Source organism: Sturnira hondurensis, unplaced genomic scaffold (genome assembly GCF_014824575.4).
Source record: "Sturnira hondurensis isolate 20B ecotype Veracruz unplaced genomic scaffold, ASM1482457v3 Scaffold0018493, whole genome shotgun sequence".
Lineage (NCBI taxonomy): Eukaryota > Metazoa > Chordata > Mammalia > Chiroptera > Phyllostomidae > Sturnira > Sturnira hondurensis.
In genome coordinates this window covers 507,288-533,332 of record NW_028091124.1, presented here as the reverse complement: position 1 = coordinate 533,332, position 26,045 = coordinate 507,288, and the positions used below count along the sequence as shown (strand labels likewise).

General features: G+C 65.6%; 2 protein-coding genes and 1 long non-coding RNA gene across 7 annotated transcripts in view; all 3 read left to right on the top strand.

Moving 5' to 3' along the window:
• The window catches only part of CROCC2 (ciliary rootlet coiled-coil, rootletin family member 2), a 52,005-nt gene extending 33,777 nt beyond the window's left edge, over positions 1–18,228 (top strand). For 3 of the 5 annotated variants that reach the window (XM_037069298.1, XM_037069299.1, XM_037069297.1), the window contains 9 exons: positions 1,159–1,302; positions 4,118–4,335; positions 4,813–4,972; positions 6,723–7,080; positions 7,281–7,462; positions 8,186–8,306; positions 8,828–8,961; positions 14,611–14,734; positions 18,068–18,228. In XM_037069298.1, coding sequence (XP_036925193.1) covers positions 1,159–1,302; positions 4,118–4,335; positions 4,813–4,972; positions 6,723–7,080; positions 7,281–7,462; positions 8,186–8,306; positions 8,828–8,961; positions 14,611–14,734; positions 18,068–18,153 — 1,527 coding nt within the window. In that variant the 3' untranslated portion in view covers positions 18,154–18,228. Of the gene's footprint in view, positions 1–1,158; positions 1,303–4,117; positions 4,336–4,812; positions 4,973–6,722; positions 7,081–7,280; positions 7,463–8,185; positions 8,307–8,827; positions 8,962–9,085; positions 9,831–11,992; positions 12,378–14,610; positions 14,735–18,067 lie in introns of those variants that run through there. The other 2 variants (XM_037069301.1, XM_037069300.1) reach the window with 2 other exon arrangements.
• Position 18,229: 1 nt separating this feature from the next.
• On the top strand, positions 18,230–20,551 carry LOC119003116 (uncharacterized). Its single transcript, XR_005069878.1, has 2 exons — positions 18,230–19,415; positions 19,566–20,551. It is a non-coding gene; the product is annotated as an uncharacterized LOC119003116 (long non-coding RNA).
• Positions 20,552–22,764: 2,213 nt separating this feature from the next.
• Positions 22,765–26,045, top strand: part of SNED1 (sushi, nidogen and EGF like domains 1) — a 56,177-nt gene continuing 52,896 nt past the window's right edge. The window contains 1 exon segment of the mRNA XM_037069285.1: positions 22,765–23,211. Within this exon segment, the coding sequence (XP_036925180.1) occupies positions 22,999–23,211 (213 nt within the window). The 5' untranslated portion in view covers positions 22,765–22,998.

Below are 26,045 nucleotides of genomic sequence, written 5' to 3'. Positions count from 1 at the left end.
ACCGGTGGGGCCCCTTCAAGAGAGAAATTGAACCCGGGGGGGGGGGCAGCATCCACCTGAGGCAGGCCCTCCTTGCCAGGACACCCCCCCTTCGTGGAGAATCCCACAGGGCCTGGGGAGAGACCCTGAGGGGTAGCCGCCTGCCCTCAACTGGTGGACAGAGGCCGCTGCAGGCTACCAGCCAGGGTCACTGGAGCTGCGACCCTCTTCAGGGGCTTGTGTCTGGGGCAAGGCAGGGGGTAGTAACTAGGACTGTGGGGCCCCATGTCCCCACCCCTTCGGAAGTGGGCCATGCGGAGGCAAGTGGCCAGAGCAGGGTGACAGGATGCAGGAACAGGGGGCCCAGGGTGCTGCCTGCAGGTGGGCTCAGACAGCTGTCCTGGGGTCTGGCCCTGGGCAGGCACCAGCTGCAGGTGTCCCCCAGGGATTGGCCGCACCGTGCTGGGAGGTCCACCGCTGGGGGCCATAGCCACACCTGCAGCCACACCCACGTGGCCTCGAGGGCCAGCCCATCTCCTCGGCTGCTGTCCCTGTCCCTCCAGCCATCACCTCCATGCTGCTCTTTCACTGTTAACCCTGAGGTCCCAGTTCACCTGGTCCCTGGCGTGTTCCCACCCCCAAGGGCAGAGCCAGCTGCACCCTAGTGCTGAGTGAGTGACTCGGGGGTGAAGGAGAGAGCTGACAGGCAGAAGCAAGAAACCATAGGATGTGGGGGGCTCCTCCTGTGCCCCACAAGCCCGGAAGGGCAAAGACCCAGACCCAAGCTCCTGGGTGCAAACGCCACCCCTGCCCAGCTGCAAGAGCCTAAGTCCAGCCTCACTTGAGGGCAGGGCCTCTTTCCGTTTGCTGGACAGCCTGGCTCCTGCCCCAAGCCACTTGGCCCAGTGGGCCCGGCAACCAGGTTTCAGGCAGGAGAGGGGTCCGTGCTGGAGGACCCTGCCCTGGGCTGGCTGCCTTGGACCCCAGAGGGAAGGCACGGGCTCAGTCCCTCCCCACAGGGCTCCCCTCTGGGGCCTCCTCCAGCCCTGGCATGGGCGACCCAGGCAGTGGCCAGGACAAGACCCAGGCCCGGCCCTGGCACCCCCTGGCCTGGCACCATGCGGTGGGCGGCCCCTTGATCACTCAGTGGCCTGATGCTGCGCCCCCCCCCCCAACCAGGTCACAGTGAGCACCGCAGCTGCAGAGCTGAGGGCCCTGCAGGCACAGTTCGAGGAGGCCATCTCGGCCCATCAGACAGAGGCCGCGGCTCTGCTCAGGAGCCTCCGGGAGGTGTCGGCAGAGCGGGGTATCGCAGGCAGAGAGGTAAGGGGGTGCCAGGAGCAGGGAGAAGGCAGGTGTTACCTGCGGGTGCGGGGAAGCTGGACCGTTGCCCTACAGCCCTAGGCATGGGCCCCTGGGACTGACGGGAGCAGGGAGAGGCCACCTGGAGGTACCTGGGGCCAAGGGCCAGGGAAAGTGCAGGGGGTCCTGACACAGGCCCCAGGCACCCCAGGATGGTGTCCGGGGTGAGGACAGTCTTGGGCAGGGTGACAGGAGAGGCCCTAGCTAGACCAGGTGGAGCTGGGCAGGCAGGCAGAGTGGGGAGGTGTCCCTGAGGCAAGTTCAAAGGGACTTGGGGTAGCTGGGGGAGGGGAGGGAGGGGAGAGGGCAGAGGGGCATGGGAGCTGAGCTGGGGGAGGGAGAGCGGCGCCCAGGTGGGGCCTGCAGGGACCAGGCGGCTCTCGCACCCTGGGCAACGCGCCAGAGCTGGCAGGCGGAGCTGACCCGCTCACACAGCACACGCCCGGCGGCCAAGGAGGAGGGAGGAGAGGGGCTCGTGCCCCCCCACCCGGCACTGGGGGCAGGAGGGGTGGACGGAGGAAGAGAGCGTGATTTAACATGACAGGCTGTTTACTTTGGCCCCCAAAGAGAAAGGTCTCCTTTCAACAGATTTCAAAGTCAGGCCGGTCAGCGACCACACGGGGAAGCAAAATGAGATTTTGAAACTGGGGGCCGCAGGGGGAGGAGCTGGGAGGCTCACAAGTTCAGGTTCTCGGAGAGGGGCCCCCAGAAAGGGAGTGGGGGGCAGAGAGCCGGGGAGTGAGGGGCAAGAGGAGCACAGAAGCGCCCTTGCTGGCGCCAGGCTGGCCAGAGTCGCCATGGAAACGGCAACATTTTCACAGCCCTTAAACTGGAGGCACATCCAGGCCTCTGGCTGAGTCCACACATGTGTGCGTGAGTGCACACCACGCACCCACGCACGGCTCACACACGCACATCCCACATACTCATGCACACACATTCTTGCCGACATGAAGACCACATGCCCCCATGCACACACGGTGCACAAAAGTGGCCACACACATGCAAATGCATGTGGACCCCATGAAGTTCACATGTGTGTGTGCAACAGGCAACACATGTACCTCCAGACATGGTGGCACACGGGTGCAGTATTGCCTGCGTGTTCACACATAACATGCACACAGATGCATGGCCACATGCTCAACCTTGCGGCGCACACACACACTCACACCAAGCACATGTGTGTGCTCTCGTGTGCCTACACATGGACGTGCCACACACAGGCCAGGGCCCCTTGACACCCCTCCCCTCCTCCGCGCAGAGCTCTCAGCCAACCCCCCTACAGAAGATTTCAAAAGAGGCTGTTTATACAATTTCTAGTAAAGAAATAATTATTATAATCACATTAAGCTATTTGGCTGTAAAATTCCTGTAAAAGGGATGGTTGTTCTCAGGCCCAGGGCGGTGGGTGGGGGTGGGGGGAGGGGCCGAGTTTGTTTTGCTTGTTTTCATCTCCCTGTCCTGGGAACTGAAAACAGCTTCTTTTGTGACGGATCGGCCCTTTCCCTGGTCCTTGACCTTCTGGGTGGGTTTCTGCTGAGCTCAGCGGAAAATGCTCTGCACGGCTTGTGGCTCCCACATGTGGGGGGTGGGGGGGAGTGCAGTGGGGGCGCTGGCCCTTCCCAAAAACAGAACAACAAGAACAGCGGGCTGACGCGGGAGCCAGGCCGGCCGGGGGCCTGGACAATGTCCCGCTGCAGCAGCCAGCAAACTGGCACCGGGACGCGGCTCCGAGTTCCCGTGGCCTTCCCGCTCTGGTGCGCCCCCTCCGGCTGCCTCGGCCTCCCCTGGGGACACGCAAGTGGGAACAGAGCCTTCTCCAGAGTGTCCTTGTCAGGGCCACAGCCAGCCCGGGAGGCAGGAGGCCAGGGGCCCTGGCTGCGCCCTGGGGAGCGCCCCCCCCAGCCTGGGCACTGAGGGCCGGGCTGCCCTCTGTCTGTACTCTCCTCCGATGCCCCCTGCAGGGGCTGAGCCCAGAGTGAGTGGGCGCCCTGACCCCCACCCACATTTCAGTGTCAGCAGCCTCTGCCTGAAAGCCCCCAGTGTCCGGTGCCCTGGTTCCAGGGGCCGTGTCCCGCGCTGGGCCCAGAGCTGGTCTGGGGGCAGAGGACTCACACCTGCAGCCTCCCGTCCGCCCTGGGTCAGCTCCCAGGGGTGCAGGCTGGGCCGGTTCGGGAGGCCCACACTTCCGGGCTTCGTGCCAAGCACATGTGACAGCAGGAACCCCCAGCCCAAGCCACTGGACGGCCCAGCCTGAGTGGGCCCTGGTGGCAACAGAGGACTCCAGGGACACCAGAGACCCGCCCTCCCTGCCAGCTCCTATCCCAGGAGGGGACCAGGGCACGCCACCATGCACCGGGTGGACAGGGCCGAGTGCTGTGCCGTCACTGAAGGAGGGGAGTGCACACCAGGGCCCAGTGGGGGGGGACCATCAGGCAGTGGTGACCGGACCTGGGTGGGGACAGTGCAGACCTGTGGGTGGAGCCATGTCCCACACAGGCCCTGCTGACCAGTGGCCAGCAACTCTGGGGCCCAGGCTGGGAGCACAGGGCAGGACCGGGGCCAGGAGAGGTCTGGTGTCCCCAACCTGGGCTCCGGCACTGGCCGTGGTGAGCTGCTCTGCAGCCTCAGTGGCAGTGGGAGAGTTGACCTCAGGCTGGCCAGGCCGGGTTGTCCACAGACCAGAGCCCAAGGCCGCAGCTGCCTGACCCCTCGTTCCTCACCCCCTCCCCATACTGGCCCCGGTGCCTGCAGCTGCCTGTCCCTCTCCCAGGCCGAGCAGCTGCGGGAGCAGCTCAGGGAGGCCCGGGAGGAGCTGGCCACGCTGCGCAGGGAGCTGCAGGGCATGGAGGACAGCCGCGAGGGGCTTCGTCGGACGGCTGAGGAGGCCCGCCGGGCGCTGAGTGCCGAGGCCCTTGCGAAGGACGCGCTGCAGAGGTCTGGTGCTGAGCTGAGGGCCGCCGTGCGCAGGGCGGAGCGGGAGAAGGCCAGGTAGGGCAACCGCCACACAAGGGGCTGTGTCCTCCTGCCCTGCGGCTCTACCCCACCCCCAGGCCCCGGGAGGACAGAGGTGCGCCCCCGAGCGGGGCGGAAGGCCGCAGGCAGACACCCCCAGCAGACCCAGGGTGCCGCTGCCCATCCAAAGGGGTGGCCACGGGAGGGGGGCTGGGACCCAGAAAGGCCTGTCCCTGCCCTCGGGGAGCTCCCGTCCAGCAGGCCACACCCTGGAGGGCTAGAGGGAGGTGGGGTAGGGGTAGGGGCTGGAGAGAGAGGAGCCAGGGCTGCTGGGCACTGGGACCCACTGTACCCAAAGGGGACAGGCAGCCCCAAGGAGGCTGGGCTTTGGGACACAAGGTGTGTCTCGCTAGAATGAGGAGGAAGCCCCGCTGGGCAGCCTGATCTGTGACCATGGGAGACGCCAGCAGCCCCGGGTGGCCCCTGACCCCTAGCCAGTGACACCCTGCTCAGGTTTCAGCGGTCCAAAGAAGAGAAGGAGCAAGAGCTGCTGGTCCTGGAGGCGGCCCAGGCTGCAGCCCAGAAGGAGGCCAGCCAGCTGCAGGACCGACTGCAGGAGGCGGAGCGGGCCGGGGCTGATGCCCGCCAGGAGCTGCAGGAGCTGGGCAGACAGGTGAGCGGCACCGGGGCGCAGCTCCTCCGGCCCCGCCGCCAGGGCACCCTGGGCGGCTCAGACTCACGATCCCTGGGTGGGGGGGTCTGCCCGTAGGGGGCAGATGACAAGCCTCAAACCGCGTAGCCCAAAAACCCTTCTGAGGCCCGTGAACTCCGAGGGTCAGGACTGCAGGCTGAGGACACAGAGCACAGCTGGGCTCTGCCCCACCACGGGGCTGGATGGCGGGCCGGGCTCACCCAGAGCTGCCTCAGTCACACAACTGGTGGCTGGGGCTCGGCTGGTTTCGAGCTCCGAGCTCCATGGGGTCCCGGCCTGGGGAGGATGTGCCAGGTGTCTGTGGAGTCTGGCAGAGGGCCAAAGTCAAGGGCGCCGCACGGACCTGTGTGCAGAGCCGGACTGAACCTGAGTGTGGGGAACTGGCGGAGAGGGAGGCTTCTTCCCAGGACACGAGAGCAGAGGCAGGGGTGCAGGGGCTGCCTGGCCCCCATCAGTGGCCCCGCCCCCTCCAGGGGAAGGTGCTGGAGGCTGAGAACCGGCAGAAGGGCCGGGAGGTACACCAGCTGCAGGACCGGTGTGCATGGGATAGGTGGACCGAGTTCTGAGTCCAGGGACAGGCAGGGCCCCGAAAAGGCCAACTCGTGAGCTCTAGGACTCTGAGCTCACTCCCACACCCACGCCTGCCCACGTGTCTGCACACCTCAGCCCGTGAGCCCCCCCATGCCTTCACACACAGCCCCAGGCAGCTTGAAAGACCCTCTGTTCAGTCACAGGCCCCGCCCCCGGGTTCTGCTTGCTGCCAGGCTCGGCTGCACGAGGCTGGTGGCCCCAGAAGCCCCCCTGCCCACAGCCTGAGCAGGCCTCCCTGGGCCTCAGCCTGCATGGGACACCCTGGTTCAGACCCAACGCCATGCCCAAGGGGCCGTTGCCAAGCACCCGCCGCGCCCAAAAACATGGGTTCACCTCCCCTGGCCAATGTGACCCCCTCATGACCTCACAGCCCCTCACCTCCAGTTGTGAATGGGGTCCTTATACAGCGGCCACCCAGGGAGGGCAATGCGTAGGCCCCCTGCCCTGCCCAGCGGCGCCAGACCTCCTGCCCCGGGGCTGACAGGCGGGAGCACCGTGGGCTCGAAGCTGGGGCCCAGCTGCCCCTCCCCCCAGCCCCTGCACTTCTCCAGGGGTGGGGGGTCCCCATCCATTGCCCTGGCCACTCACCTCGTGTGAGTGGAGGGCTGGGGACACAGGCCCCGCCCGGGGTCTGCAGCGGCGGACACGTGGCCTGCGTGGAAGTGAAGGGACCTCTTCACTCAGCAGAGGGACGGGAGGGTGGGGGTCAGGGCGGCCCCTCTGCCCTCACACCCAGGTGCGGGCTGACGACATTCCGTGTGTCCACGCCGTCACCCACTGGGAAGCCTGTGGTGGGGTGTCCGGCACCCTGAGGTTCCCCAGCCCTGGTCTCAGGGTGACATTGACCTAGGTTATGCCACCCCAGGCCCTGAGCAGACAGGCAAGCTGGGGCTGCAGCCCTGTCTGGCCCCAGTTTTCGTGAGGCCGCCAGTGTGGCTGTGCTGCCCACCAGCGTGTGCTCCGTGGTCCTGGGCAGCCCTTCCCCACTGGGGCTCAGGTACCCCCATTGCCAAACATGGGCTGGGAAGCAGGCCCTAGGTCCCCCTGCGCCAAGAAGGGGCTGAGGCTTTGGGGCCCCTTGTGCGCAGCCTCCACCTGAGCCTTCACGGCCTGGCCACAGGTCCTGAGGCTGCAGCGGAAGCTGGCAGAGGTGGAGGCTGGAGCGGAGGCCCAGGCGAAGCAGATGGAGGCACGCCTCCTCGAGAGCCGGGGGGCCGAGCAGGCCCTCCGGGCCGAGCTGCGCATCACCAGCAGGAAGCTGCAGCAGGCCAGTGGCGTGGCCGAGGGCCTCCAGGCTCGCCTGGACGGGGCCTGCCACCGGGTCCACAGCCTGGAGCAGGAGCTGGCCCGGGCCGAGGGCGCTGGGCAGGACACACAGGGCCAGCTGGACCAGCTGTGGGCCACCCTCTGCCGCGAGCTGGGCCTCCGAGCACAGAGCCCCTGCACCCGCCCCGGGCGGCCCGGCTCCCCCCGCAAAGGTCAGTGTCCTCAGCAGCTTCAGGGGCTCCTCTCCCGGCTCCGCCACCCTCCTGGGCCACCCTCACCCCTCCCTGGGCCTCACAGGCTGCACAGGGAGGGCCTGGACACTGGACCCCCCAGTGCCCTGTGGGTGGGGACGGGACACCTGCATGTGTCGCCGAGTGTGCCCCACGTCCCCTCAGCTCTCGCTGTCCTACAGGCCTGGGCGGCTCCCAGGGTCACACTGGGCAGCACAGTGGCAGCCCCCCTGCCCGGCCCCGCTCACCACCTCGATGGCCCCCGCCTGCCCTGGGGCAGCACAGCCCGGAGGTGGACGTGGCCGCCGTGCAGCAGGCCCTGCGGGACCTGAGGCAGCAGCTGCGGGACGCCCGGCGGGAGCGGGTATGTGGGGCGGGAGGCCCTGCCCTGTCCGCCTGTCTGCCTGTCCTGCATCTGCTGAGACCCAGGCAGGTCCCTGAAGGTTGCTAGGCCCCTCGGGGCCCAGACCATCCTTTGTGTGAGGAGCACTGAAGTCCCTCAAAGCCCAATGGCCCCAAGCGGGCTGTGCCCAGCAGCAGAGGCCATGGAGCAGGCCCCTCAGGGTCACACTGGGCCCAGGGCTGGGCCTTCCCCACCCCTGCGTGCAGCTCCTAGAAGGGTGGGCTGGGCCACCTGCAGAGCGACCCCGCTGACCCCTCACCTGAGACCAACCTCCCGGTAGCTGCTCGCATGTTCTCCCCATCCCACCACCTCAGGGCTCCCCCAGAGGCACCGGCCTATGGCCAGGTGGCCTTTCGGACTTGGCCCACGGTCCTCCCTCCCCCAATGCCAGCCCCAGGGGGCAGGGCCCAAACCCACTCAGCCCCAGGTCGTGGCCCGGGTTCAGTCCCTGAAAGTCACCTTGACCCATAGGCTATGAATCAGTACCTGCCACTGCCACCCTGTTTCCCCCACTCTAGGTCCACACCCCGAATCTGGACACATGGGCCCCCTCCGGCCCTTCCACACCCCTCCAGGACCTCCCCTGAGTTTCTGTGGGTTGCCCACCAGACCCCCAAAGCCTCTCACATGACACCTCTGCCCTGCACTCACCCTGGCAGCCTGTTGACCTTGTCCTTCTCCCAGGACACCTGGCGCTCCCAGGTGGCCAGCCTGAGCAGCTGGTTGAGGGCGGAGCAGAGCGAGCGGGCCCGAGCCCAGAGCCGAGTGGGGCAGCTGCTCAGGGCGCTGGCCCAGGCAGAGGAAGGTGAGGTCCCTTCCCCACCTTCTCCGGGGATTCCAGGGAAACACCCAGACCAGCACCCCATCAAGTTGGGGGGACACACTGCCCCAGAGACCATGAAGGGTCCTCCTGCCACGCCAGCCTCCTGCCCTTCCCACCCAGGGCCTTGGCACTGGCCGAGCCCACCCTTGGAGCCTTCTTCCCACCCAGTAACAAGGCCCACCCGCCTGCATCACCTCAGAGAGGCCCCCTGCTCTGCTGGCCACCCCCACCGCATTTCTGTCCCCGTCCCTGTTAGTGGTTCACACAGGACCCGACTCTACAGAGGGAAGGATGCGGGGGGGAGGAGCCTGGAGTTGGGTCAGAGGACAGGCCCCTGACTGGCCCCAGGCACCTGGAGTTCAGAGGGAGGAAGGAGTCCGCTGGGAGCCTCAGCCCCCATCCTCTCCGTGCCATGCACTCGGTTTCCTGGCAGGTGCGGTGGGAGGGGATGACCCCCTGCCCCTAGACCTGGGAGCCAGGTGGCCACCCCGCTCACCCCACAGGCTGGCGCCAGGCAGAGGAGGAGGCAGGCGGTGCCCAGGCCACAAGGGCCCTGCAGGAGGAGGCACTGCAGAGGCTGGAGGCGGAGCACCTGGCGAGTGTGCGGTCTTTGAGCCAGGAGAGGAGGCGGCTCCAGGTGGGGGCCCCACACCCCAGGGCTGGGAGGGGAGAGGGCAGTCTCAGGTGCCTGTGGGCGGGTGGCCTCCAGGGGCACTGGGTCTCTCCCTGTCTTTGAAGTGGTCCTAGCCCTTATTTTACAGGTTGGGGAAACTGAGTCCTGGGCAGAGCGACTTGGTCTGGAGGCAGAGCCAGTGAGGGGCAGACTCCTGGTCTCCTTCTGTGGGGTCCCACCTCTGCTGCCGAGGGGCCGCTTTTGACCCTGGGTCCCTCACATGAGGAAGGAGGTGGCGCAGCACCAACTCACCCAACGTCCCCAGTGTGGGCTCTGGGCTGCGAAGGTGGTTTGGGGTCTGCGCTTTTCAGGTGAGAAGTTCGGGCCCAGAGAGGAGCTGGCCCAGCCCAGGCCTGGGAGGCTCAGGCTCCCGAGGACCTCGGTGGCATGGAGGACAGTGTGCTTGGGGCCGGGAGCCCTGGCCTTCGGGGGGCGTTGGGGCCCCACACCAGGAAGCTGAGGCTGAGGCGGCAGCCAAGTGAGGCCTCTGCTCTCTGCCCTGGAATGCCGGGGGCTGCAGGTCAGCCCTGCCCAGGGCCCCGAGAGTGACTTGTGAGGCGAAAGGCCACTTCTGTTCAAGACCCTTGGGGCCGAAGCTGCTGGGGCGCTGGGCCGGTGTGGCGGGGGCAGCAGGACTGATGAGGCGTGGACCCGAGGAACAGGGGAGGCAGGGCCGGGCCGTGTTCCATGTTCCACGTGTGTTTGGGTATGTGCCCTCCATGCACGTTTGAAAATGAAGTGGAACCACACCGGTCCCGTCAGCCCTGGCAAACATGACGTTCAGATGCTCCGCACTGGCTCTGTCTCCCGAACGGACCCGCGTCAGAGCACCGGGCGGGGCTCCCCCACGGCCACAGGTCCTGGCAGCAACTGTCTCCTCTTCCCGAGGGTGTTCCCCCTGTGGGCTTCGACGGCCTGCTGCTGTTCAGAACTCAGAGTGTCTCACTGCTCAAGCTTTTCCAGGTCCAGGGGCCTCCGTGCCCGGTGCCTGTGTGGGTCCTGAGCCCCATGTTACCTGATGCGGCATGGCCCACCACCTACCCTTTCTGACCTGCCATCCACCTCCCACCAGCCTGGCTGCGTTTCCACTCCACCTCAATGCTTGCCTCTCCCGGGGGAACTTGTTCCTCTTACAGCTGTCGTGGACATTCATTCTGCCCCTCTGCTTTGAACTCTCCCTCATGGCCTCCATTTGTCCTCGATGCAGGTCTTTTGCTCTCCCCTTCCCTCTAGTGCCCACATCCTGTCCTCGACCCTTTCCCTGGTCTGGGGGGCAGGGGATGTTACAGAGGCGAACTCGGCAGCAAAGTCATGCTGGGCTCAGGGACCCCTTCCCGTGCCCTGGCCTCCCCCGGGTGCGGGGTCTCTGCACCTGTGTCCTGGGGGCTCCCGGGCCATGCACCCACCTTCCCCGCCTCGTTCTGCTCAGTGCTGGCCAGTCCACGCAGAGCCGGGCCCAAGGCTGCATTTGGTGCGTTCCCACTCAGCCGTGGGGGGCCGAGGGAGCCCCCGACTTGTGCGCCCCCAGCCCTGCAGGGTGGGGGTCCCACATGGTGGCTCGTTCTCTCTTGGGTCCTCCCCTGGGGCTGGAAGAGACCCATACGGTTCACTCAGGGTGTGGCAGGGTCCAGCGTCCTGTGGTCCTGGGACCAAAGTCCCGTTTCCCAGCCATCAGCCAAGGACGGAACAGCTTCTAGAAGTTTCTCCCAGTCCCCGCTGGGCCTCTGCATAGGCCCTCCCTCGGAGCCTTCAGCCCAGACCTCGTGTGTCGCTTGGCCCCCCTGGCTGCTCTCCCGTTGGTCAGTCGCCAGCCTTCGCCACATCTTCAAACCCTGTTTCCACACGATGTGACACCACCCCAGGGTGGCCTTGCGGCCGTGGTCATGGCCCCCATGTGACTGCCGACTACCCGGGCCCAGCGGTGGGTGGAACACAGTAGATGAACCCTGGTGCAGGCGTCAAGAGGGTGCCAGGGGAGCCCCGTCCCTGAAGAGGGGCCCGGCCGCGCTCAGATTCCAGGCTGTTGGTTCGCCCGCGGACCCTGGTCTCAGCCCATTCTGGAAACGGGCGGGTGCAGCAGGTTACTCGCCAAGTGGGGGCCCCCCTCTCACTTCTGAAATTTGGAACATCGCCTCAGTGCCCGCTCGAGCCGGCCGCACCACTCGGGCCTGCACTCAGTGAGCCTGCTCTGCGGCAGCGCCTGGTCTCAGCCCACCGAAGAGGAAAGACCACTTTCCTCCCCGTGCTTCCCCGTCCACTTGTCCTGGAGTTCACAGCAGCCCAGCTCGGCTCTCCGGCCTGTCCTCCTTACTGACCTTGAACTTCCCCCTCCCAGGCTCAGTGCCACGGACCCGTGTTTAGCTGCACTTGAGTTTTCCTCTCCTAACAGCCTGCCCGCAGGCTCCCACCCGCTCCCACCTGGAGAATGTCGGTCAGCCTTTCCCGACACTCACTCCATTCTCTCCCGGTGCCAGACCCTCGGCTCGGATTCCTCAGATGGTCTCCGTCTCTTGGACCACAGTTCATTGCCCCTTATGTCGTGTTTCTCTCCTCTGCACATCTTCAAAGAAGGAGAGGATCCCTCGGGGGCTCCGTGGGACCCTGGGCCTGAAATATCAGGCCCAGACGAAAGGCAGAGAGAAGTTCTGGTCAGGGCAGTGGTGGCAGTGGGGAGCCAGCTGCACTGTTCCCCGAATGAGGTGGGAGAGGGCCGCCTTGATTCTCGTTCCCAGGGGCCTCCCCTCCACATCCGGCAGCCCCTCCAGCCTGGCCCTTAAGCCAGGGCCCCAGGGCACTGGTGGTTCCCACTTGGGTTCTTCACCCATGGGTGCTGTGGGCACTTTTGGGTGTTGTTCAGATCTCCTGTACCCATTCTCATTTTTCTGCTTGATTGAGAATTTATTCAATCTTTTAGTGAAGTGTGTACACTAGAATCTATCAGTATTATGTCAAATTTTTCTAGAATTCTGGCAATTACCATTTCTTTTATTTGTAGGCCAGTTTGTTCTGACTGCTCCTCCTCTCCCAGAAGCCCTGCTCTCCAGCTCCAGGGGAAGTTACCCCGAGTGTTGTGACCTGCTGGCCACTGCAGTGGGCGTGGGGGGCAGGTGGACCCTCGCCTGGGTCTCCAGCAGCCCCAGGCCCTTTGGACACACCCCAAACCCAGGCGGACCTGTGTGGCCGAGGCGCTGCAGGGCCCTCCCCGTGCCGTGAGCCAGAGCAAGGTCTGCACGCAGCACGTCCGCGGACCGGGCTTCTCTCTGTTCCACATAAGCCAATGTGTTTGTCAAGAGAAAGCTAATTAAAAACATATTTTTCTAATTAAATGGTAGGCTGTGCTATGCAAACAGTAAGATTCTTGTTTGAGAGCAAAGCCCTCCCGTCTCTGGGGGTTCAGTAGATCAACAGTGCAGAGGGAGCCCGAGTGTGAGGACCCAGCCCTCCATCCCCGCCCCCGCCCCTGACCCTGACACGGAGCCAGGGCACGGTGACCTCCTGGCACCTGGACCTGCCCCAGTGCCAGCCCCGCCCCGCCCCCACCCCTCCTGACAACGCTCCCCCAGGCCCAGACGGAACTCAGTCCGGGTTCTGGAAGCAAAGCCAGGGAGCCTTTGGCCTCCTGGGCACAAGTCCACGATCTGTCTCTGTGCCGCTTTGGGGTGTCATCTGCATCAGCTTCTTTTGTTAAGATTATCTTCTCTTCGCTAAATGAATCCGTGAGGCATCTTTTTCTATCACCTGGAATAATCCAAATAGCCTAAGAGTTAAGCGTTTTAAAGGATGAACTTACCTGCTGTCCCCACCCTCCCGCCCTCTGAAACCCGGGTTCACTCCTCTCCGGCTTTGTCCCCTTTCAGCTGTCTCTGGCTGGCGCCTGGCATGGGTCAGTTGTTGGCCCCTGGCCGCCGCCCACCTTGACTTGTTCAGCGCGCGTGAGTCTGCCATCCCCGTGCTCACGTCTGCGGTTAGAGCTGCAGTTAGGTGTGCGCCGGTCCGGGTTGTGCGGGTTTTGTCTGCTTCTCCGAGTCCAGCGTGCCGGCAGTCCGTCTCTCCTCCCGTCTTTCAGAGAACCAGCCTCCGTCTCTTCTCTCGGTTTCCTCTCGTTCATTCCTCCAGCTGCCATCTTCTTTAGCATCCTCTTCGGGTCGTTGTCGTTCTGACTTCCGACAGTGACTAAGCGGTGTGTCTCCGTCTGCACATTCTCTCTCGCTTGAAGTGTCCACGTCCCCTGACTGCAGTTTACTGTGGGAACCGTGGTTTTCCGGTGCGAGTTCTTTTCTTTTCTGCCCGTTTTATAGCAGCTCCGTTTTTATTTCTCCTTTGATTCAAGGGTGGTGGTTGATTCTGTGAGGAAGATTCCACTTTGTGCCTCCCTGTGGCCCAGGCTCTGTGGGTCTCGTGATCGGCTCCCGTCGGAGCCGGGCTGGGCTTCCTGGTTGGCTGGGTGTTTGCCTCTTGCTTTCTTGGTCGGGTTTGGTCCCTGTGTTTGGAGCGAGACTGGCCAAGCCGACTGCCGAGTGTACAGGGAAGAATGGAGGGTCATAACTGATTAGACACCCACGTGGTCGCGGCAGCACAGGCTGCACAGAGGGGCCGCTTACCCGCACCAGGCCCCGGGCCCCCCCGTCTGGGCCAAGTGAGGGACTCCAAGCCCCTTCCCTCCGAGCAGTCCCTGAGGTCCCCACAACGTCCGCCAGCACTCTGGTCCTCCCTGCGAAGCCATCTCTTCTCTCCCTCTGCCCTGATGTCCACGTGGTGGGGGCCCCTGCCCCTCCCTCCTCCAGCCTCCAAAGCCCCCTGGTTCTGCAACACTGTCCCCAATTCAGTGACTCCTGAGAACCCCTCAACACTGAACCCTGAACCTTCACCCCCACCTACTTTTCTGTCAGGTGAGTGGGTCTGGGACCATTCAGCAGCCCATGCCTGGGAGGCCCCACCACGGCCCCTCCAGGCTCTAAGTCCCACACCACGCCGCTAGAGTCCAGCCACTCTGTCCGACATCAGACCCCACTGAACCGGAGGCACTGGCCCCCTCTCCCACGGAACATGTGGGAGATCCCAGCTGGAGACTTGCCCACCTCTCAAAGCCGTGCTGGGTCCCAAGCCAACCCCAGGTTTCCCACAATGGAGCCTGTGTAGAACTCACAGGAGATCGCCAGGGACCCCCGAGGGGTGGCTAGAGGCCCGGGGGCAAGAAGGCTCTGAGCAGGGGGTGACGGGGCGGGGCCACTGGTGTGGGTGGTGTTGGTGTGGGGCCCAGAGCCATCCATGGGGCTCAGGGCTGAGCAGGGCTCGGGGCGGGGGTCCAGGGCTGGGGCAGCAGGGCACAGCCCTGAGGCCGGGGAGTGTGTGGTGTTGGGGGGGGTGCTGTGTGGGGCCCGAGCCTGACAGGCTCCAAGGGCTTAGAGGGACTCTGGCCTTTGTCCCAAGGCTAGAGGCAGGGAGGGGCACCAGGTGTGTCTTCGAGGCCACTCGGGCCACAGCACAGAACTGGGGCCCCCAAGGCCGCACCCCAGACGCTGGTCCGTGCACAGCACACGTGGCCAGTCAGGCCGCCCCGCACCCCAGCAACCTGCTGCGGGCCACACACAAACACCCACGCCCTCTCCCCAGGAGCAGCTGGACGCGCTGCACCAGGCCCTGGACGAGAGCAGGACACACAGCCAGGGCCAGACCCAGAGGAGTCAGCTGCTGGGGGACCAGGTCTCGGGCCTGGAGCGCAGGTGCCAGGCGGCAGGTGAGAGCCCCAGGCGGCAGGCCCCGCCCCTTCACAGAATCATCCCCAGGGCGTGAGGGGGGTCCCAGTGTTCAGGCCCCGCCCAAGGCCCCGCCCACAGAACAGGAACGGAGGAGGGTTCCCTGCCCCATGTGACCCTCTCCCCGTCGGAGGGGGCTGCCTGCAGGGGGAGCCCAGGACGCTTCGCACACACTGGGTGTGGACACGGACTCTGATGGGGGGTCCCTAGAGAGGGGTCGGGGTCCCATGCCAGGCTGAAGTCCTGCATGTGTGTCCTGCTGCCCGGGAGGCCCGGCAGGTGGTGGCCCAGAGCCTCTGTGAGCACTCCTGGGCCACGTCTGAGCGGAGGGTCGCAGGCTGTCCCCCAGGGCCGGGGTCCAGAGCAGAGTTGGGGCCCAGACCGGGGAGAGGCTCAGGGACGAGCACCTGCCAAAGGGTCAGACGCCCGCACAGGTGCCATCCCTCCCCCGTGGGCACTGGCCCTGGGCGGGCTCACCTGTGCAGAGGGAGCCAGGCATCTGCCACACCCAGCGGTTCCAGGCAGCGGTGGCCAGCTGCTCAGAGCAGGCGGGGGAGGCTGTGTTAAGTGTCGCCCCCAAAGACATTGCAGGGGCCCCTTCAGGTCCAGGGGATCCCTGGGCTTGTCATTGCGCCACCTGCTCACCAAGCCCTGTGAAGACTGGCGCCCTGGTGGGGCGGGCTCGTCCGGTCTGGGCAGTGCGGCCCAAGGGCTCCGCCTCACTGGCCGGCGGTGTGAGTGCCTGGCGCGCTCGGACTCTGAGCAGAAAGGTGCCAACAGGGCGCACGGGCAGCAGGGAGGGGAGGAAGGGATGGGCAGGGCCCTGGGAGAGGTGCAGTCCACACGGCTGGGCAGGAGGGCGCTATTCAGTCGTGTCAGGGGCAGAGGCCGGACCAGCGGCAGCCGGGGCCCCAGGGACAGGTTGGGGGTGATGGCTGCCTGTGCACTGACCACGTGTGCCCCCAGGGAGCAGGGCAGCCCCCGGTGAGGGGCGTGCTGGGCCTGGGCCCTCCAGGAGAGTCTGTCCCCAGTCCCAGGCAGGCCCTGGCCACCAGGTCCACACCACCCAGCTGTGGGAGACTCAGGGACAGGAGGGCTTTCCAGAGGGGAGGGGCCAAGTCGGGGTGGGGGCAGGGACCCTGGGGACAAGGTTGGGGTCTGGATGGGGGCAGAGTCCCGTAGGTCAGAACAGTCACTGGACAGCCCCCAGTACACAGCAGGCCACCTGCCCGTCCAGAAAGGAGGGTGGCCAGCAGGACACAGTCACCAGAACCCCCTCACTCCTGCTGGAGGGCAGGCCCAGCGCTGAGTTCGGGAACCCCAGTGGGGGCAGGCAGGCTAATGAGCTCCAGGAGGTCAGCTGTGGGGGCTGCAAACCCATAAACCCTGTTCTGGGGTCTCAGGAGGGGAAGCTCGGCCACGGCTGCGTGTGTGCTTTGGACTCATGTTTCCCTGTTTCACACGCGCCGCCAGGACCGTCCTCGGGAACTTCAAGGGGCAGGACTCCCTTTCTCAGCGGAGGGTGTGTTTCTCGCAGTCCCGAGGGAGAAGGGACCCTTGCTCTCGTGTCACTGACTGCCGACCCCACAGTTTCACCCCACATGGCTCTCCCTGAGTCAGGGCCCCGGCGCCCAGCCCCCACGTGGCCCCAGATGTGACCCTGCAGGTAGGAGTGCGGGGCTACGCGCAGCCAGGCCAGGGGCAGAGGGCCTGGGCCCTGCTGCTGCCCAGCTGCTGGCAGGCTGGTGCCCGAAAAGCAGGGGCCGTCCCCAGCAGCACCAGTGTCCGGGGCTCAGTTCCTTCCTCCAAGGGTCTCACTGGAGGGGCAGATGGGGCCCGAGCCTGAGCGCTGTCTCCGGTTAAACCCAGCCCACTCCTCCTGCCCTGTCCCCGGCAAGCGGCGGGTGGGGGGGAGTGGCAAAGAAGGGGGCTCCGCTCAGGCCACTGGCAGCTCTAAGGACAGATGGTGGGGACAGTGACACACAGGTCACTTGATAGGACCAGGTGCTGTGTGCTCAGGGTGGGCCCAGGGTGCTGGGCCCCAGGAGGCGGGGAGGGCAGCTGAGAGGCCCCTGCCAAGATAGCTCTGAAGCAGATGGTGACTTGGCCCCATGTCCTTCAAGGTCAAGGGACCTTGTGAGCCAGGGCAGGGGCCAGAGTGGGAAGAGAGTGAGGAGCCTGGTTGGGCAGGGCTGGGCTGCTCCCCCGTGTGGGGGGGAGGGGGGTGGAATCTCCCCTTTACCGCTGGACAGAACCTCCACCCCCAGAAAAGAACCTGCAGCAGGTAGGAGGCAGCCAGATCCAGCCTGTGGCACCTTCGGGAGCGAGGGTGCTGTTAAAGCGGACGCGAGTCTGCCCTGCAGGCCCTCGGGTGGGACTCTCGCCCAAATGAGGCCCCAGCCCACATGCTGGTCCTGGGCCAGCTGAGGGCGGGATGACAGGATGGCGACCCCCAGGGGGCAGTGAGGTGCCCGAGTTCTCACCCAGGTCTGGCCAGTGGAGCTGCAGCAGGCCCACGCCCAGCAGCCCCGGGAGCTGGCTGACCAGCGCCAGCAAGACCTGGCCAGGGAGGACGAGCCAGGAGCCGACCCACCAGGGGCGGGTCAAGGTGCTGGAGGGGCAGGTGGGGCAGCATCGGAGGCAGACACAGGGGAGGGGTGGGCCGGCCAGCCGAGAGTTTCAGCACTGCTGCCCCCTCCCCCCACTCCCCGCCAAGAGCCTCAGCTCGCTGAGAGGCTGGGCAGGTCTCCAGGACGGGCCACCACCCTCTGCCCCCATCACCGCCTGCAAGGACAGGTGGTGAGGACAGTCCCTTGCTCAGAGATGGTGACGGGCGGACAGGACCCCTGCACCTGTCCGTCAGAGTCAGGGAGGGAGGGAGCGGCATGTGGGGGACAAGGCAGTGACACAATGTGACAGAGCCTTGGGCATGTGGCCAAGGCACACACACATGTGCACACATGTGTAGACATGCAGGCTCCACGCTGCCAGAGACCCCACTGTACTGACAAGGAAACCAAGACCCGGAGGTGACGTCACCGCCCAGTGTCACCCCAAGCTAGTGTCCCTGACCCACCAAACTGTTTATTTCCTTATCACACCACTCGAGTTCATGGCCTGAATGGAAGGGGGTCCCTTGGCCCCCCAGATGGGTGTCCCGGGTGAGGGGTGGGGCTACTCGTCCCTGAGTGTCTGCTCATTTCCGTCCGGAGCACATCAACTCCCAGGGAGACGGGGGCCACCAGCCCTTCCCACTACAGAGCTCTCGGGGCGCTGGCCCAGGACCAGCCACCGGAGCTCTCGCCCGTCCCCAGGTGGCCAGCCAGAAGGAGCAGCTGGACCAGAAAGTGCTGCGGCAGTGACAGGCCCGCCCCCGCCAGGCCTCCCAGCCCGGAAGTGAGCCCTGCTGGCAGCCCCCGGGAGGGCTGCCGGGCCGAGCATATGCACCCTGACCAGCCAGGGCGGAGCACGGCTGGGGACCACGCTCCACAGGCGGGCCTGGTGCCGGCAGAGGAACAAGGCAGCCCGAGCCCATGCCTTCCCCCAGGCGTCTTCTGGTCCCCGACCGCCGAGCTCCCCTGGCTGCAGCTGGACGGCTCCTGTGGGTGCTCCCACAAGCAGCACCCCCAGCCACACCAGGTCTCCACCTGGACGTGCTGATCGGAACAGACCCTGGTGGCCAGGCCCTGCCAGGCCGGCTTCCTCAGCCACAGGCTGCATTCCGTGCCCTCGGCTCTGTAAACACGGGGAAACACGTGGAAAACATTTCCACCAACTGGAGCCAAAAACAGAATGTCCCACGAGGCCCAGCCCCACCTCCCACGTCCAGAGGCTGTAGAACCTTCCGGATCCAGGAACTGCAGGTCTGTCACGGTGGCAGGTGGCTGGAAATGACTCAGTCTTCCCCGTGACTCACCCACTGGCCGGGGAGGCGCAGGGTGTAAAAGTCAGGCTTGCACAGCCTCCCACTCCTAGCCTGTGGCCCGGGGCTGGTCCCTGGGATCGGCCTCAGAGACCAGCCTCAGAGACCAGGCAGCACTGAGGGGTCACCTGCCGGTGGTTTTCCTCATTCCCCCGTTAACGCTGGTCGGAGTGGTTGTTTCCTCGGCCAATGGCCTCCTCTCTTCTGTAAGTGCCTGGCTCAGTACCCAAGGTCCCTGTGGGCCCAGCTACGTCCGGGAACCCTGTCACACCCTCAAGGACGGGGGTGGGAAGGGACACACGCTCAGAAAGCCCCCCATCGTGGTCACAGTGGCCCACCCATGTGGCCGTCTTCTCTTTCGAGATGGACCCAAGCTTGTTTTCTGGTTGGACCAAGAAGTGGAGTGACCGTGTGTTGGAAACCGACAAGACTGACCGCTAGGAAGAGCTTCTTCGACGGTCAGCAGGGCCTTGAGGAGGACTCTGAAGCTCAGCGCAGGAGCAGGGGGGACAGAGGTGGCCCTCGGCAACGGCTGCTCGGGGTAGAGGACAGTCAGGGGGCGCGTGTGTGCGCCCTGATGTTCACCCACCTGTGGCGGCCAGTTGGGGCAAGTAGTAGCCCTGCAGGTGGGCGCACCCCACTCCCGGAGAGTGTTCCCCCAAATGGGGACGGCCAGGGCCTGGAGAAAGGACTCGGGGCCTGGCGTTCGGTGACATGTCCCTGCCGTCCTTCCACACCAGGTGTGCCCTTCCCCCGTGGGCCTTCTGCTGGGGAGGGGGACAGGGTGGGAGGAAGGGACCGGAAACTGGAGACTGGGGTCAGGTCAACGATTTGTCTCTGCATCCCACACCGCCCACTGGCGTCCCGGCGTCACACCTTTGGGACTGAAGCTCCCGGTGCAGAGGGTGGCTGGCAAATGCACAGAAATGAAAGAGGAATCCGCTTCAGACCTGAGAGGGGCCGGACGATTTCCCGATGCCAGCGTGAAAGCCCCCACATTTGACCCTGTACTCCCCGGCAGTTTTGGACCGTCCTCCCCTGTCATGGGACACGTCCAAGGGCCCGAGAGGCGCTGAGACTTCACCTGTCAACTGCGAGTTCAGTGCCTGCCGGAGACGCTGCTTTTGCTGGTGGGGGGGGGCGGGGGGTCCGGTGTGCGGGGGGGGGGGGGGGGGGGATTCCACAGAGACTCTGCCGCTCCCTGCACATGGGGAGGAGCCAAGGGGGCCAGGTGGGAGGTGCTCCACTCACCGGCTGTGCTGGCTGCTGGGTGCTCACCAGGCCCTCCCGCCCCCACCCTGGTGCCCCAGCGGCACCACCAGCCTGACAGTGTAGTGACAGGCGCAGACCCCACCTGCCCCGCTGGGCCCTGGGACCTCTCAACCTCATTCACAGCACCTGGGGCCGGGGATCTGGTTCTTCCTCCATGGAAGGATTGGCTGCTCTGGCAAGAGCCATGCCCCCTTGGCTGCCTCTCGGAGGGAAGGAGAGAGAGTTCGGGGGAGGGTGGTGCAGCCAGGCGTCCAGACCTGCCCCTAGCAACCCCACCCAGAGCCCCCACCTCAACCCTGCAGGAAGCAGCCTCCAGGCCAGGTGAGGTCGCCCACCACCTTCCCTGCAGGGAGCCCCAGGTCCTGGAGCGTCTGGAGGTCAGCTCCGCCAGGGCTCCCCATCTAAACGGCACACACACTCAGACCCTAAATTAAAATGTCACAGGCCCGTGGGGAGGCTCAGGTTTCCTGCCGCAAACGCGAGCCTGCTCGATGGAACCAGCTTGGCTTTGATAAAGGCGGACTTTCCGTGGCCCAGACAAAGGCGCCCTTGAGTCCGGCAGAGCCCGAGCGGGTACATTGCTGAAACTATTTCCTGATAATATTTTTAGCACCTGAAAAAAAAAGGCTTCTTCTCTTTTTTTGCCTGTGGAGTTGTGTTTTTGTGCGTGTGTTGTTGTTGTTTCTGAAATGCAACGTCCACTGTGGAGGGAGGGGAGGGACCCTGTGTCACTGCCCGCCCCACCCCCACCCGCCCTCCTCTGCCAGGCCAGGCTCAGGTCTGCCCAGGGCAAAGGCCGTGGGGGTCATCGGGCTTGGCGGTGGCGGGGTGCTGAACATCTCCCACGCCACCCCCTCGGGGTGCCAGTGAGTAGCCGGGCTCGGAACCTGTGTCTACACGGCCCCTCCAATGCGCCCACAGGAACAGACCCCCCAGGTGCCCAGGGCTGCACTGTCTGGGGCAACAGTGCCCCCTATGGGCCCCCAGGGGGACCCAGGAACAGGCCTTTCCGAGGGTCCACTGAGGCATGTACTCAGCTGAAGGCCAGCAATGCCCAGGAGGACAGGGAGCAGCAGCTGGGCAGGAGGCGGGCAGGTCTAGAAGGGGTCAGAGGTCAGGCCCTGAAGCCCCCACCCTGCTCGGTGCTGTGTGTGTGTATGTGGCGTGAATGTGGACATGCAGGTGAGCTGTGAGGGTGTGAGAGAATGTGTGTGTGAGCAGGTGTGTGGGAATACATGTGTGTGACAGAGCATAGTGTGTCTGCATGTGAGGCGCACAGGTGAGTGTGCACCTGGGTGTGAGCGGATGTGGCCAGTGGGACGAGCCTTCCCTTCCCAGCTGCCCGGGGAGCCTGTCAAACTTGGGTTCTGTCCCCAGCACAGCCCCGAGAGCAGCCGCCATCTCTGACTTCTTCCCTCCACGGAGGGGGCCGTGTGCCGTTCTCGCCCTTGCTGTCCTGCAGCCTCGGGCTCGGGGACCAGGGCCACGTTTATGGGGCACTCACTCTCGAGTGAGGCCCATGCAGCGCAGGCCTCCAGAGGTCCTCACCTGGCCCTGACTGCAGCCTAACGGGACCTGCACACACCTGTGGCCCCAGAGCCAGGCTCCCCAGCAGAGGCCCTCCCACCCATTGTGAAAAGTCATGTCAAGTGCTCCTTGCTCTGACTGTAAACTGACTCGTTGCTCCTTGAGGACGTCTCAGAAAATACAGAAAAACACGAGTACAAACATGAACCCCCAGCCCCTGGGGGCTGCTGGGCCTGTCTTCCTCTCTGCTCATCTCTGGCTGGTGGGGGTGCACCTGTTTCCAGGGGCCCAGGGCTGGGCTTGCAGTCCCCTGGTGTTGCAGAACCCAGGGCTCTGAGAGCAGAGGCGACGGGGTGGGACTGAGGCCGAGGAGTGAGGTCCATTGGTGGGCCTGGGGACCCAGAGACAAACACAAAGACAAACACATGCTCAGAATGATGTCCAAGTTCAGCAGTCCCCGAGCTGGGAGAGGGGCTGGCAGGGCCACTGGCTGGGGACAGGAATCTGCACTGTGAGCTCTGGAGGTCCTACTCCTACCCAGGGGCCCAGTGGCACCAGGCCACTTGCCCCAGTGCCAGAGGGATGGACAGACAGCCACCTGAGGCTGCCCTATGGGGATTCTGCCAAGATCCCCCTGCTGGGAGGCCTCCTGATGCCCAGAACCCACCAGGAAATCTCCAGGGCAGAAACACTTTGTTTAATACCCTGAGGTCCCCCAGACCAGGGGTCATTCCCACATGACACCAGCGGGGAAGCCTCGCCCCTGCACAGGAACCCAAGGTCCCGGGGCTCAGGGCTGGGAGTGGGGGGCAGCGTGGGGCTAGCACAGGCGGGCCTCCAGCCTCTTCTAGAAGGGTCCATCAGGCACTGCTAAGCCAGGGTTGCCCCCCACTGACGACACTCCGCAGCGGGGTGCAAGGGCACCGGAAAAGCCTGCTTGCCAGACCCAACATCTCTGGCAGGCCTTTCTGTCCCCACACTGCTCAGTGGGCAGGACTGTAGGCTCACGAAGGAGGAGGATGGCCCCTGTCCCGGGTGTGCGCCCACGAAGCCCCCACCTCGCTAGGGCTCGGGCCAGGAGAGCCAGGGGGCGCGGGGGCCTCGGGGGGGCGCGGGCTGGGCTCCAAGCCGCTGGGCTCTGGGAGGCGCCCCGGGCGCTGGGTCAGGCTCCGCGAGCCCCCGCGGGCCTGGCGCTTTAAGAGTCGCTGTATTTACATGGCCCCGCCCCAGCCGGTGGCCGCTGCTGGATATTTAAATCCCGGCCCCGGGGCGGGGCCGGCTCCCAACGCGGTCCGGCCCAACGCCTTCGTCCGCTGAGCGGTCCCCGGAGCGCGGCCCGGCGGAGCTCGCGGACGCGGGGCGCGGAGCTACGGAAGGCGCGGCCGCGCCGCCTGCACCCGGCTCGGCCCTGCCCACCGCGGCCTCGCCCCAGCCCGCGGGGACCGCGGGGCCCCGCTCTGTCCCGCTCCGTTCCCACCGCGCCCCGCTCCGTCCCCACTCTGTCCCCGCCGCCGACACCCGGCGATGCCTCCCGGTGCCGCGTGGGCGCTGCTCTTGGCGGCGACCCTGGGGCTCGGGGCGCGCGGAGTGCACGGCGCGGTGGCGCTGGCCGACTTCTACCCGTTCGGCGCGGAGCACGGAGACGCTGTCACCCCCAAGCAGGACGACGGCGGCTCGGGACTGCGGCCGCTCTCCGTGCCTTTCCCGTTCTTCGGCGCCGAGCACTCCGGACTTTACGTGAGTACCCGAGCCCGCGGGCGCCAGGGAGGGCGCTGCGCCCCGCCGCTGCCCGCCGCCCCGACTCCCGCCGCCGCCAGCAACTTGGCACCACGGCGGCCAGGGGTGGAATGAGGACAGCGCTTCCTCCCCCTGCGGCCAAGGCCGGACAGCGGCCGGGGGAGAGGCGCGCCGGGCGGGGGTGCGAGCAGCAGCCCCGCCACCTTGGCGACTGCAGCGCGGAGCGCCCTGCCCCCGGCCCGGCCCGGGTCTGACCAGCCTGGAGCTGGGGCAGCGTGCACTGCGCGGCAGTCGGGTGCCTGGTCTCCAGCTCGGTGGGGGCGTCCAGGCCCCATCCTGGTTCTTTCAGAGCGTAGGCATTGGCCAGTTCGGTCTCCACGCGCCCAGGGCAGACTCTCGCCAAGGAGGGAAAGACATACTGCCGGCATGCACTGTGGGTGGGCCTCGGCACACTGCTCCCCGCCTTCCAGAATCACCCTGAACCCAGGCTGGAAAGGGGCTGGCACGTGGATGTCCTGTCACCTCCCACACCAGGGCCCTGAACACAGCCCAGGCCATTTCCACCATCACCAGCAGACCCCCCCCAGCCCCACGACCGGCACCCCAACCCTGAGTGGCACCCCCCCCGCCCCACACCAGCACTGTCACCTGCTCTGTCTCCCCACGTTCGTCATCATCCCCATCTTGGGCACAACTGTCATCTTTACCTGCCAATGCTCACATGGCCTCTGCCAGCCCCTCACCACCAAAGTCCTCAGCATCTTTGGCTCCCTCTGCGCCCCGCCCCCGAGGTGGCCCGCCCCCGCGGGCAGCTGCGTTTTCGGAGCCCACGCAGAGAGGCCTCCTCACTTAGAAGCGGCATTTGCCGGTGTGGCCGTGGGGGACCGGGGCAGCCGTTCCCTCTGGAGATGCCACCCGCTGGAAGTCCCCGGGGGCCAGGACTGGGCCATTGGGGTGGGACTGACTTCGGAGGTGTGGGGCGAGGGGGGCAGAGCTGTGCTCAGCGTGTGCCAGAGCCGGGGAGGCCCGAACAGCTTGGAAATGAGGAAGCGCGAGCCGCACCACCACCGCCGTAACACAACACTACTTCAGGGTGTCCTTTAAGGACTGGGCCAGGCTCAACGTCCCTACTCACAGTCCCAGGCCCCCTCACCAGCCTCCCCGAAAACACCTGCCCGGCCAAAGCAGCAGGAGAGAGGGCTCTGAAGAGGACAGATCCGCCAGCAAAACAAACGGTTTCGTCAGAAACCAGCGCTCTGCCTGCTAACAAAACCGGTCTCTGTAAGAGCCCCCCTGAAACAGAGACAGCGTTTGGAAAGCACTTGCCCATGTGCACACGGCGAGCCCTCCACCTCACACAGGAGGAGAGACAGCGGGATTCTTCAGGGAGGAAGTCGTGCTCTGGGCTCCCTGAAGACAGTAGCTCCAGGGCTCCGTGCTGGGGCTCCCGCAGGCGAGGCGGGCGGCCTTAGACTCACACCTAGGGCGAGAAGGGAAGGCATTTGTTCTGAAGGGAGTGAGTCCCACGGGCGCCCCCAGCCAAGCTCCCTCAGGTGACTGAGGGGACTGCTAACAAAACAGTGACACCTCACTGCATGCGCTTGGCTGTAGCCTTGTCCAGCAGGCCTCGGGTGGGCCAGCCCTGAGCCCAGGCGCCTGTGTCCAGTCTAGTGGTAATCCTCTATGGGCCGGCCCCACCCCCCTGGCCTCTGTCACCTCAGTCCCCAGCCCAGTGCTTGGCACAGAGCAGGCTTGGTGGGTGGATGATGGATGGACAGGCGCCTGCACCATCTGGCAGGGCCCACTTGTCACACGGCGTGAGGTGAGACGTGACCCTGCTGGGAGACAGGCTCTCTGCGTCTCCATCAGAACAGCACACGGGCTGCCGCCCAGCAAGGACCAGGGCTGTGGGACATGGGGGTGCCCTTCCAGAAGACACCCGCATGGTGCCTCTTCTTGGGTCACAGTGGCTGCAAGGCTCTGAAACCTGCAGAGCATCGTTCTGTTGCTCAGGTCCCGCACTGGCCGGCCCGTGGTCCGGGGAGGGGGTGTTGGGGAAGCGGGGCATCCGCCACCACCACCACCACCACCACCACGGGGCTTCCCCGAAGGTGCTGACACTGCTCGGGGGTGCTGATGGCAGCTGTGTGCTGACCTACGGGACTGGCCGAGGCAGAGCACCCATCCACTCGGGGCAGCAGGGGACTGAGAGGCAGCCGTGCTGCAGAAGCCCCAGGTGTGGCCTTGCCCAGGGTGGGGGCAAGCAGGTGCAAAGGAAGATCCTGGTCTGTCTGTCTCCAAGGCTGTTGGGGTAGTGGCCAAGGTGTGCCTCCAGGGCCCCTCCCACCCGTCACCCCAGGCCTCCCCCAGCCCCTGCCGGCCCCTCGCCTGCGTGTCTCTGACCTTCCTGACCCTCCGTGTCCTTTATGGCCAGTCCCAGCACACAGAGCTGTGAGTGGGATCCAGGTGGGCCATGTGTCCTGTGGAGGCAACGTTGATAGTGGATTTGGCGGAGGAACGCTGCCTGCACCCCCACCCCATGCACACTGTTCCCGCCCTGCCTCCTCCAGATCAGGGCGGCCATGGCTAGTCATTTCCTCCACAAGCCTCAGTCTCCCCTCCGTGCGGCAGAGTGCCCCCAGCTGAGCACACCCATGACTCACGTCCAACCCTCCAGAAGCCCGGCCCGAGCCACGGGGACAAGCTGGTGAGAGGCAGGAAGCCGCTCTTCCCTTTCCCGGCTGCAAATGCCTCTGATATTCGGACTGGGTCTGAGAGGCAGTGCTTCTCCCAGTGCCCACCTGCTGTCCCGCCACCCAGGAGGGCACCCCTGC